The 13,134-nt window shown below is 49.8% G+C and overlaps 1 protein-coding gene and 1 long non-coding RNA gene across 24 annotated transcripts in view; one reads left to right on the top strand and one right to left on the bottom strand.

Annotated features, from left to right (window-relative positions):
• Positions 1 to 5,105, top strand: part of LOC133391410 (uncharacterized) — a 37,611-nt gene extending 32,506 nt beyond the window's left edge. Inside the window, exon 2 of the long non-coding RNA XR_009764905.1 lies at positions 3,429 to 5,105. This is a non-coding gene — a long non-coding RNA (uncharacterized LOC133391410). The remainder of the gene's footprint in view (positions 1 to 3,428) is intronic.
• LOC1269667 (titin) overlaps positions 1 to 13,134 on the bottom strand; it is a 141,636-nt gene that overhangs the window by 77,967 nt on the left and 50,535 nt on the right. For 18 of the 23 annotated variants that reach the window (XM_061645653.1, XM_061645654.1, XM_061645636.1 and 15 more), the window contains one exon: positions 69 to 1,836. In XM_061645653.1, the coding sequence (XP_061501637.1) occupies positions 69 to 1,836 (1,768 nt within the window). Of the gene's footprint in view, positions 1 to 68; positions 1,837 to 7,142; positions 7,981 to 8,213; positions 8,649 to 9,052; positions 9,229 to 13,134 lie in introns of those variants that run through there. The other 5 variants (XM_061645647.1, XM_061645658.1, XM_061645649.1 and 2 more) reach the window with 4 other exon arrangements.

The raw sequence follows: 13,134 nt of genomic DNA, 5'->3' as shown, positions 1-13,134 counted from the left end.
ATTGTAAGATGACCGTGAGACGACGAACCCTTACACGGTAACGCTCGGCATGGAAATTGGATACTTACTCCGGCTGAATGACCTTCGTTGGGCGTGGCAGATTGAGACGCTTCTGCTCCGGCTCCGGTCCCTTCGGAGCTTCGACAAACAGCCGAGCGCGGGTTGCCGTCGTACCGGCCACGTTCTGTGCCGTGCACTGGTACCACGCCGCATCGGACGCCTTCGCCCGCGGGATATCCACGGTCGTGCAGCCGTTCTCGTCGTTGCAGATCTGCACCTCCGGTCCCGGGACGAGCGGAATGCCATCCTTCTGCCAGGTGATGCGCGGCAGCGGCGTACCAATGGCACGCGCAAACAGTCGCACCGGTTCGCCCTCCTTCACGTTGACCGTGGTGAAGCGCTCGACGAACTTCGGCGCCACGACCTGCTCGCGCTCGCACACGACCAGCTTGGCCTGGGCCGCCACCTCACCGCTCTTGTTGCGCGCCACGCACGTCACGATGCCATGGTCGAAGCGGTTCGTGCTCGTAATCATCAGCGAATGATTGCCAGCCTCGTTCACGAGGATCTTGTGCGTCGCATCGTCCGTCACGAGGTTGCCGTTAATGTACCAAGCCACCTCCGGATACGGACGGCCGGTCACGCGGCAATCGAAGCGTACCATCTTGCCCTCGGTCGTCTCCGCGTCCTGGATCAACGTCATGAACGACGGCGACAGCGCTTTCGTAGCCTCGGTCGAAGTCTCAATGACCTGGTGCTGCTGGAACTGTTGATGCTGCTGCTGTTCCGAGAAGGAAGTAGCACGCTCCACAGCCACCTGCTCCTGGGCCGGCTCGACCGCCAGCACGGCCGACGACACCTGACATCCCTGCGGATTTTCGGCCAGCAGCGTGTAATGGCCCGAATCGCGCGCGTTCACATTCTTGATGCGCAGCATGGCCTGCTGGTTCGAGTAGCTAACCTCGTACTTGTCCGCAGACGGGATGATGCGCTGTCCATCCTTAAACCAGGACAGACGCGGACGCGGATTAGCCAGCACACGCGTGCTGAACACCGCATCGGAACCCTCCGAAAGCTTCGAGTTGCGCGGCTTCTGACCGATCTGAGGGGCCGTGGCCGGTCCCAGCGCACGATCGACCGTCGTGATGAGCTGCGCGTCCGTTTCGCCGGCGTACCGCCGCGTGATCGACTCCCTGTAGGACGTTTCGCGCAGCAGACGATACTCGAACGTGTCCACCTTGAACTCTTCCTCCACGTGCGAGTACCCGTTGGTGTACTGCTGCTGCTGTTTAACGACGGTCTGCTGCTGTTCGCGGCGTACCTGTTGGAACTGCGGCGTCGCCATGCCCTCCGGCTGAATGAACACGGAGCAGATCGCCTCGCCGACCGCATTGCGCGCCTTGCACGTGTACTCGCCCTCGTCGCCCGGTCCGATCTGGTTGATCATCAGCGAGACGGCCCCGGTGCCCGGGTTGTAGCTCAGCCGGTGCTTCGCGGAGTCGAGAAGGGGTGCGCCTTTTCGAGTCCACGAAACCTCCGGCCGGGGATTACCCTTCAGCTTGCCCTCGAACAGCGCGTTGCCGCCCTGGGCGAAGCGCGAGTTCTTGAAGATCTGTTCGAAGACCGGCGGCGAGTAGTCGCCGGTAGAGGCGCCGGCTGGGACGGGCGTTGGGGCCGCCATGCCGTACGTTGGCTGCGGCTGCAGCGGCACTTGCTGCTGCGGCTGCTGCTGCTGTTGCTGGAACGGAGCACCTCCAGTTGGTGTCTGCAGACCGGGCGTGATCGATGCCAGCGGTGTAGCGCTCTGCTGAATGAAGCCACCATGCTGCTGTTGCACTGTTGCACGAAGAGAAAGAAGGAAAAGGAGGAGTTTGTTAGTAAAGAAGCTTCAAGTAGTGTTCACCCAGTTTCCTCTGTCATCAACAACATAACCGACAACAACAACCACTGTCAATTGCGTATATTTTTAGTGGCATACTGCAGGCGTACTACGAGAACAAGCGTACCACAGCAAGGTGTGCCAACTGGGTCGTTCAAGTTCACGTGCACACCTGAGCGTTCAGCAACCTAGCATGAATGAAGGGAAGATAGTTGTGGGACCACTCACGGCGTGCTAAACTGTCACCGGTTTTGTGGGTCAAGGTCACACCACCTGAAGATCAGTTTAATGTACATTTAATTATTAATTCTTATCACTATTTTGCATCTCCATGTGATCTGTCTTGCTTTCCTTCTGGTCTTATGTTACCTTCACGAGTCTCTTGAACCCGGACGAGTGGACGTCTCAACAAAGCAGCTCGAGAACAGCTGCACCGCGGATCGTTTTCACATAAATTATCCGCCCAACAAACCCCAGGACCCGAGACCCCGTGAATCTGCGTGATGTAATTTTAGGCAAAGAAGAGGCAGTCGGGAAATTGTTGAATTACGCAACTAGCGCGGACGGTCTGTGTCTGTGTGGCCGCGGCTGACTATTTTTAACCTGCAGCAGCAGCAACAGCGACCCTTTTTTACCGCGGCCAGAGAGCGCGTACGAGCGCGCGCCGAACGGTGCGCCAAACGACGAACCCCGGGTTGATGGTGCGTTCGTATTGGTACAGCTCTTTGTGTAGCTTGGGCGGAATTATTTACATTAGAACAAGGAAAGCGGTTTTGCTGCTTTGCAACCGGAAGAGAACATTTACTTAAAGATTTCGCTTCGGGTGAAATTGTACGCCTTATCCACTGAACGTTGGCTGAAACTAGTTGCAAAATACATTCAAATCACACCTTTGTGCTTCTATACACAGGTTACACAATTGTTGCTACTTATTCACAAAGCCCTTGGTGTTCCGCTTTTGCTGTCCGCTCTTCTTATCGCGATAAGCTAATTTCTTGCACCGGGTGGCGAGAGAATGCGCAAATATTATTCCGATTATCTGCCCACATGTTGAAGATAAGTGTGCGTGTGTGTGTGTGTGTTTGTCTACATGACAGAACGGAACAACTGGTCGGATAGCATCCGATCCCCGTTCTGCTGCTGCTGCTAATGACCGATTAGACCTCGCATCAGCTCCCGATACGTTTGCTCGAAGACGCGTTAGCGTGGTCGCCGCCACAGTTACTGATCTTTATGGCACGATGCGCAGTGCAGCGTAAAATCAGCTATTCCAGAAGAAATCAGTAAGGAGCTTACCCGGGGCGGGAGAGCTCAAGAAGAAAAAAAAACAACAACCTAAGTAAATAATCTCCATCGTAATGCATCAGCAAATTCCGCAATCAGCAACACGCAGAAGGGCTGGCTGATGCGCATCAGCGTAAGTCTCTGTGCGCACACACGTCTACGACTCTACCACCTTTCTTTCCAATCGCCTCGGCTCGAACCGTGTTCTAGTAAGCTGCATAGTATATTTGTTTATCTCTCTCTTTTTTCTTCCATTTCCGGACAGTGCACATTGGCAACCCTTCGAGGCCATTGGGAGCTCCCGTCGTGGCGGCGTACGGTAAGGCACTCGTGCGTCACTTTCAACGCGTGCCGTCACGAATGGACGTCACTAAATGGGAATCATCATCCGTACTGCACACGGTCAGTAGTGCACACACACACACAGAACACAGAAACTCCATTAAAAATGAAGCCCTCAAGTTGTGGAACAAAAAACTCGATCTCTGGTAAGTCAGAATGATTCTAAAAAGGATGAACCAAATACGGACACAGCTGGCTAATCTGTCGACGTTGCTCGATCGACAAACAAGGGTACTGGTGACAAGTTGTCCCGCATTTTGCAGCTGATGTGTAGTAGTCACAGCCGGATAGGGTAGTGGAAAATTTGTTCAGTCAGACGAATGCAATGCGTTTGCTGCCCCCTTTGGACAAAAGTAATTGTAAATAGGATGAAAGGTTTTCTTTTTGCATTTAAATGTATAATTGTGCTCAGTGAGGTGTAAACAACAACATTTTCGTGTGCCATCGGGTCGATTAAAGGCACGATGCACTGCGGCAGCGCAACAGATATTATCATAACACGTCACGTGCACACGGGTGCGCTTATTTTATCGCCGCTTTTGCCCACAATCACATCAAATCGATCAATTATTTCCACCCGAATGATAAATCAACAACCTTTTCTCAAGGGTCCCGCGTCGGCATAATCCACGGCTTATGAAATTTGGATTTTCATTTTCATTTAGCTACCAGTGCACCTTGCATCATCATCAGCGCTTCTCCTTCTGCTTCCGCTCCCGTGCTGCAAGCGGATTAATTTAATGTATTCCACAAGGTGCATATTAGTGTTCGCTGGAGCGTATGGCGTTTGGTGTGGCCGACGGATATCCGTACGGGGCCTTTTTTTTTCACCGCCCTATTCCGGGATGGAAAAAGGGCAAGAACCTGCTGAGGTCAGTCGGGCGGAAGGGTAGCGATTCGGTCGCGCAAATACGCACTAACGCACGCAGGCCACAAGAAACCTCAACACCTTTCACTTTATACGAGCGCAACTCATACTGTACCGCGTGCGCTCTTGTTTGTGTGAATGTGATGAGGTTTTTGCATCAAAATGCGAGGAAAAGACTGAAACACAAGGGTGCATTAATTTTCTGCTCGCATGGATGGGTCGCTGGACGGCTCCCTTTTGCCCTTTTGGTTTGGGCTCATTATTGCCTTGCTTTTATCCGTCGTTTCTTGTGGCTTCTTCTACAATCGATCAGCGGGAGCGCAAGTGGGTTCATTCACTGCATGACTGATAACCACAAAAACCGGCACGTTGATTGCGTGAGATTGCCGGAGGGCTTTATTGGAGGAAACATTCTTCTTGGGATCAAGCTTGAAATCAAGTGTATCGTGTGAAGAGGAGAGAGATCTTACAACATTCCATCAAAATAAATAGATTGAAGTTAAGAAACAGGGCGAAAAGTGAGATACTTCGGGAAGATGTGAGCTGATGCAACCTTCACCACTGCCCAGAAACCCTGTCCTCGATCAAACAAATTGACGTCTCGCGCATACACAATCAACAACATGCGTCCGTAACCTCCACAACCTCTGACCATCAGTCCGCTGCTTCACAAATCAATTCAGTGTGAACAGATTACTGCATGACATATGTGTAGTAGCAGTCGATACCAAATAAACGCCATTACAACATGCCACCGTGTTCAGCACAATGCGCCCGCATTTTTCTCCCTGACCATTTGGGGCGGTTTTATAGTCTTCCCAAATGACATACTCGAGACCGCAGTCACCCGGAAAGTCACCAAAGGGGGAGCAATTAAAGCATTCGTCTGACGGCCGCACGATCGATCGCGAACGATCTCTAATCAACGCGTTCTAGTGCGCGCTCAAAATCGAGGGCGCGCGCACTGGACGCCCTATGGAACGGGTGGCACCTTTTTTCTGACGACTGCCAAATATGGACGAACCGGTCGAGGGCAACCACGAGCGCCCGCCGTATGCGTTGGAAATTTGAACCAGCCACGGATGGGCAAAAGTGAAACCGGCTCCCTCCCCCCTCTGCCATCCAGCCGAGACGGCGCTATGACCTAGAACAAGGGAGGAAAAAGGCATGGACATCCGTGTGTGCCAAGGGTTTGCTGCCGTCGTCGCCATCTCAATGATAGACGATCGCGTTTGACGATCGCAGGGGGGAGGGGGGGATTTTGTGTTTCATGCGGCAAGCGATTGGTTAATGTGAGCAGCATTATCAGCTAAACGGGGCATCCAATTTCCTTACGTCGTTCGGATAAGCAATGGTCGATAATTGGAGTCTAATGATACACCACGTGTTGGGCATTCCAACCTGAAGGTAAAGCGCACAAGAAGAAGTTGACGATTCTATTAAGACACTTGCACCGTCCAAAACGGCGCTTGACAGATGGGGCACACGAAATAGAATGACGCACTGAGACGCAGAGAATCGGCTGTTGGCATTGTTACAATTCTAATTCTAACTCTGCTGGCCGTTGGTGCGGCGAGGAGAGGGTCCTGTGTCTATTCATAAACATGGCGTCATCTGTCAAGTGTCCACAGTGGCGTCTGCCGACATTCAACCGGTGTCCATGCGATTCAAAGCTGCACAATTGACTGTTATTTTGGCTCAAGAAGTGTAGCTGGCGTGCTCCAAAACTTGTCAAATTAAAGCATTTTTGGATTCCTTCCTTTCCTCTACGTGCCGCGACATGAGGGCTGCTCAGTATGCATGCGAAATAAATGAACCATTCTGACAGCTAGCGATGGGGAAAGCATTCCAACACGCGATGGGCAGGAGGGTGGTGGATAGCGAATTTTTCCGCCTGTCCTAAAATAATTTTGAATTTTCTTCCCACCACCATCGCAGTGGAAAGTGCTATAGGCGAATGATTTTCTTATTGGCCTTTTGCAATTCTTTTCATTCGCTGCCATCCAACCTGCCTGCCTCCGTCCAGCCGATCTTGCCTCTATTACAACCACGCAACACCCACGCACACTTGCATCCAACATAACGTTGGGCGAGAAAAAAGACAGTGAGAAGGGGAGGGAAAAAGAAAAGAAAAACACACTCGGAGTGGTGGTGGGTGATCGGACAGGACGCAGCGGGAAATTCCTGATCCTGCGCGTACGTGCGGACGATCGTGCGGACCCGTCCGATCGAGCGTGAGCGGCGTTTGTGTGTGTGTGTTTGGTCGTACTCGTGCACTAAAAATAACGTTTTTCAGCGGAGGCGTATTTTTAGCACTTTCGCGGCCGTGCAGAAGACCGTGTTCGCAGTCTCACTGTCACAGCGGCCGCGCACCGAAGGCGCAATGGCGAAACGAGCTGTGCTCGTAGCTGTGGGTTGGTGTAAAGAGTGCGAGAACGTAAGCGGGGGAAACGGCGACGGATGAGGTTGTTCTAGATTTTCTCATCCGTTGCGTTCATTCCAACCGATAGCTTCCACCGGAGGAAGTGGCCAACTAACTCCAAAAGAATGTCAGAATAATGGTTGACATGGTAGGCGAGGAGTAGTCGCCGGGCCCACGAACCCCACGACACACACTACGTGATCCCTTTCTGCTGTGACAGCAATAAATCACACTGCAGCTCTCACAAACACGTCCGTAACGTTACATAATTCCTCTATAAGGGAGCGTTCTACACGAGGCTCGTTCACTCCTCCAGTCCAGTGTCCAGTGTGGTTGGGCAAACTAACCTCGCTGCTGCATCACTTGATGGCTTTGCTGCTGCACGGACTGTTGCTCCGTGCGGCTGCTGCTGATGCGCTGCTGCGAGCTGCTGAACTGCTGCTGCTGCGAGAACTCCTGCCGCTGCACAAACTGCTGCTGCTGCTGGCGCACCGTCGTCGATGATTGTTGCATCATCATCGACGACTGCTGGTGCATCTGCTGCTGATGCTGCTGCATCAGCTGCTGCTGCTGCTGCTGCTGCTGCTGCTGCGGTTGCAGCTGGAACGGTGGCTGATTCGGATTAGGTCGTTGCATCCTTCAGTCGGAGAATGCACACGTCGCGGCGGCACACGTCGAGAGGGTTTGTTTTTTCTTTTTTTCTTTTTACAAAACACACACAAACAAACACTCACACAGTCACACAGAAAATAAGCGAAACTCAAACTTAACGAAACTCAAAACTTTGGTTGCAAATCAAAATCCAGCAGAAGGATTTTGGTTGTTTTTTTTTCCTTAAACTGCTCCCGTCGCCCACACCCGCTTTTGTGTTGCCGTTTGCTTGCTCCTTTTGGCGTTCACCAATGACCAACTTTTCACTGTAGCACTATTCCACAAAACTTCCTTTTTTTTCGATTGAAGAGTGCCTTAAAGGCGCACCTTCTCTTGGCGTTGGTTGGGCTTTAGATTGCTTCTTTTTTTTTTCTCAAACAAAATAGGGGGCGAGGGAGAGTAAGGTCGGAGGCTTTACTAGGTATGCTATTAATCACTAAATTTCGCTTGCCTCCCTTTTCATAGACGATCGAGACGTGCTCTTGCTGATCAGACTCAAGTTATAAGTCCGCTGAATTCCACTGACTTAAACTGCTGTGAAAAACCAGAACGAAATGGGGAAAAAACCAATACACATTTAAATTAAATTCACAAAACTCATGATCACTGAAAAAAAAAACATCACCAAAATTTGCACTGGAACTCCACAAAAAGAGCTTCCGTTGCATACAAAACTTGTCACTTGATCTTGCAATCCGGTTCGAAGGACCAGAATGTATTTTCTTAAAAATCACAAACTTCCAATAAAATCTGTTTTTTAATCTCACAGTTTGGTACATTCATTCACAAACTTCCATCACAATTGAGCTAAACTGCTCTCTATTTCCTTGTGCCTTTCACATTGAAACTCCAAAACTCTGTCACTCGAGCCGTCACACCAAAGGCCGATGCGAAAATTTCTCTAACACCCGTTAGCAAAGGGGACTTAGAAGAATTTTCACACTCGGGTCCACTTTACACACAGAGGAGCGGGCGCGCGCGCGCACAAACACCCAAACCGAGGGCACCGGGGCTCGAGGGGGGGGGGGGGGTGTACGTACGATTTTTCTTTCCCGCACACACTTTTCCACACAGGCGCAGAACCGAGTTTGTTGGAAAGGAAAAACGGTTCAAGTCATCCCCGAGACGAATAACTGAAGACGTCGGTCGTTTTTGAAGAGCGAGCGAAGAGTGAACCTCTGGGCTGGCAAAGTCGTCGCCACAACCCGGGCATCGGCAGGACTGCGCACCACGGGCACGAGCTTTTCCGGTGGCCAGTTTGCGCATGTCCCCTTGGGTCCCGAACCGTACCCGATTCGGTTTGCGCCTGCGCGCACTGGCCACATCACACAAACACACACTCAGAAGTACACAAACGTGGGTTGGATCGATGCCAAAAATAATGACACTTTTTCACGGATGTTTTTGTTTTTCCTTTTCTTGTTGGTGTCTCAGTTGCAACATTAGCGGGGCGAATTTCCACCAAACGGCGGGGTGTTGTTGGATTTGTTGGAAAACCTGTCCGGCCAGGAATGCCATACTAGCCACACACACAAACACACATACACACAGATCTATCTCCCGGCCGGTTAGATTTTCCACAACACGGTGATGATGTTTTCGTTACCCAGTTTTCCAACTCGTCCAACTTTCGTCCCCATCCGAACGGAGGCGGGGGTAGAAGTCGATGTTTCGAATTGGGCGGGCGGGTAGAGAGCCGACGCACGGAAGGAGGAAGGATGTGTGTGTGTAGAGAAAGAAGTGTTCTATGTGCGCCACACGCCACACCTCAGCGCGCTCGAACGTCGAGCATGGGAATGATGCTGGCTGACTGGCGGCGATCGTACCGAGCTACGCAGGCGCATTACGCTCCAGCTCCAGAGCGCCCCAGAGAAGAGAGCGAGAGAGTGCAAAAGTGAGCGTGAGGCTGAGATGGGTATGAGATGGAGCAAACTGGCCCGGAGAAAAACGCTCCATGAGTGAGAAGCGACTGGTGAAAATTCCTTCCCACACACTTGCACTCGCCCTCCCTCTCTTGAATAAGGCGATCGCTTTCCCGGAGAATTCACAAAAAATGGGGGGTAGTTTGTTGTTTTTTTTGTTCACCCTCTTTAGGAAGGAGGTTTGAATAATTCATCGCACACTTACGCGTGCGTGTCCGCCTGGGATGTATCCGTGCATCGTTAAACTAAAACGCATCGTGCAAATGGAAACAAAAAATACAAAATCACACACACACGCGCGCTCTCGTGCGATCGGAGGCAAAAAAAGTATTTATCCTAAAAGGCGGCACACACAAGATGGCTCTTTTTTTCTTTGTTTTGCTCGAATCGTTTGTCCAGCAACCAGCAAGTGTAAGGCCAACCACCCGACAACGGCTTGAAAGTGGGGGATAGTGGGGAGTGGGGGGGAATTGGTGGTCATTTTTTAACACCTCCCAGCGCACGGACACGGTCAATTGATAATGATCTGCCGCTAGTGGGCTGTAAAATGGGGGGATGGTGGTATGCATTTAAAGTCGGAATCATTGTTGCGCACCGATTGATATTCTGCGCCGTGTTTGTAGGTGGCGTGGCGCGAGGAGTTGTGGAAAATGTGTCCCCGCAAAAAAGAAAAGAAAACCGATATGCTGATCTCTAGGGGGGAAATGAGCACATCAGAAACGATCGCGAATTTCACAACATTGTTGAGGAGAGTTAGAAAATAGGAACGGTTTAATGTGTTTAAGGATTTGCACAGGATCTTCTAATGGGAGAGTGTTTTGCGATCGACTTGAGCATATTTTTAAGCAAATAATTTCATGATACACATATATTAAATATACTTTAGCTCTTAAATAGTTGTATAAAGAACTCTTTAACTTTTAAGTCCAATTCAGGCGAGAAAATGATCCTCCCCAACCTTACTATCCACCCTTTTGGACAAACTGTACTCTCTCATTCGCAATACTAACAATATTTCATGTTATTAATAAACGTGACACGACCTCGACGCGATCTGCAAACATTTTTCATTTACTACTTTTTGCAAAGATGAGCCCCAACGTTTGCAAAAAAAAAGAAAAAAAAACATTAGCAGACCAGGCGTGGAAATATTTGGAAGCAGCCAAACCCATCCACCTCCATCATCATCGTCATCAGAATTAGGATGGAAGATTTATTTCATTTCGTGGAGAGGTAGGAAGCATTCCTTTTGCATCACCTTGAAGGTGTACTGCAAAGAAGATACCTGTTGGTGTCTTGTGTGTGTGTGTGTGTGTTTATGGTGAAATATTTCCCTCAACCACTCCCGCAAGGAAAAATTACCAACACACACAACTACAGACAAGAATAACACTCCAAACAAGCACACAGCGTGCCGTTGCGCGCGAATCTTCTTGTGAAGAACAGGTGAAAATCATCGTGATCGTTGTTGTTGTTGTTGTTGTTCTGCTGATGATGATGCTTTCCTTGATGGCGAGTGCATTCCTGCGAGATGACTTCAGCCACAACATCGCACCGCACACCAAAACTCGAGCACAAGTGTGAGTCACAAGGTGCGCGCGTGTGTAAGGAGCCGAATCGCATGAATCGCCAACCTGTCAAAACACGGGTGTCAACGGGTGCCTAGAAGACAGCGCGGCTTAGTCAGGCCGGCCGAAAAGATGAACGCTGATGCTTGTGGAATATTTTTAGCCAGGTTGCATGTCATACCCGAACCTCTTTGGCCACCGTACAGCATGACATCCATGAATGCCTTGTACGACGGTAAAACCATCAGCTCTACACAACCAACAACCTGTGGGTATCGGGGTTTCCACCTACGAAGACATTTCCATCTTATTTCGAATGAAGAAGGAAGGAAATGGGATTGGATCTGTGTCGGTGAGCTGACTCAACCGGGTCGGAACCTTTGCTCTGGTGTTGAGTGCTTGCACACAGGGAAATACACTCATCCAAATTAGCCAAATTAGCAATGGGGAGAGAATGCTGTTTCAGCTTCATTAAATGTGGAATCCTTGGGAATAATTTGTATGTTTGTTTGTTGGCAGAAGAGTTCTTGGTAAATGTCAAGTCAAGGAATATCATTTTGTTAACCTCAAAAGGATGATCTCGTTTGCTTCAAACAACTTTTCAAACAAATTATCTTTCAATTTCACAAACTCAGGCAGAAGATCTTTCGATTCGCCTCTCAACTAGACATTGAAACGCAGAACAGACTACAGAAATATGATTCGCAACGTATAAACAACAATCGTGTTTGGCTCTTGTCCACGAGAGCTGCTCTTTCAAGGTCCTGCGCTCCATCATTCTGGGCGGTGGGCGGACAGTTGTACTAGCCATCCCCACACACACACGTACAAAACACACAGGGCGGCCGAATTTCACAATCGTTGTTATTTGGAGATCGGTCGCAGTGTGTTCTTCTCCAAAATTCGCCCCTTTGCACATAATTTTCGGGCGCCCGTAAGTCGCGTACACTTACAATGCAGGCAGTGGTTTTGTTTGTGTGCATGTTGATGATTTCATTTCCCAAACAGTCGTAGGGGGGAAATATTTGTGGTGAAATGTTACCATTTGCCATGCTACATCCACCGACACTGTGCGCTGCGCGATCTTGCGCGAGCGTGTTTGCGATCGTTTTGCACCGCACGCAAAGGGGCACGCGCCGTTGAAGATATGCCATTTGCCGCAGTTTAAGCACACTTATGGATGTTCCCTGTTTGCTTCGCTTCAGCCCCTTTCGACACTTTAGTCTCGAGAGAGTGTATACGTACGTATGTGTTGCAAAACAGTATCATTTCAGCACACATCGCACCTACTTGATAGCTCACGATCGGTCGGGATAATGCAATTGCAGCGAAATGAACCGTTGGCTGGGCGAAATTTATATCATTCGCTGACACCTTGTGTATGGCACACGGGTTCGGGAATCTCGAAGGTAGTAGATGTTATGGGCGTGCATGCCATCGGGGCATCGATCATATCGTCTCGCCGGCATCGTCGTGTGCGGGAAGTTGTCATGTTCGGGATGTCTGAGCGAGTGCCGTTTGAATGATCATTAGTGCGGGTTTTACACCATATTTGTTGGGCGGTGAGGGAAATTGATGTGCCCAACAGTTCCATATCACACCTTTCCAGCCGGTCGGAACGGTAACAAGCGTTTGGAGTGATGTGCTACACGATGCTACAATCTTCCAGCACAGCAACGGTACTGGGGAGTTGATTTAACCATGTTGACCTAATGTCAGGCTGTCAGATGAGGGAGATGTTTGAGCAACGGATACCTGCTCGGAACAGGTGTTTTCCACCTGACGGTTGTATTTCAAATGGATTGTAAATAGATCGAGTTATCGTCAGTGAAAATGTATAATGAATCATATAAAGGAGAAAAGAGGAGGATATGTGCTTGAGCTACGAAGAATGTTTGCTGGGAAAATGTCGAGCAATCCACCACGCCTTCAAGCGAATCACATGAATCATCTGAGCGATATTCTCGCGATGGTGACTAACCGCTATAATGACACGCTGCCAATGTACGATCCTTTTAATTGTTGTTTAGAGCGAAGAAGGAAACTCATCATTCTTTTTTATTCTTCTTCTTATGATGACAACAACAACCGTGTAATCGCTCCAATATTATAATTTTATCCTTTGTGAATCACTCTCAGCCGGATAGTCTGCTCTCGTTTGAGGACTTATTTCATATTGGACTTGAACCCAGGACGGG

Source organism: Anopheles gambiae, chromosome 2 (genome assembly GCF_943734735.2).
Source record: "Anopheles gambiae chromosome 2, idAnoGambNW_F1_1, whole genome shotgun sequence".
Classification (NCBI taxonomy): domain Eukaryota; kingdom Metazoa; phylum Arthropoda; class Insecta; order Diptera; family Culicidae; genus Anopheles; species Anopheles gambiae.
The sequence above is the reverse complement of the archived record's forward strand: the minus strand, read 5'-3'. Positions and strand labels throughout refer to the sequence as shown.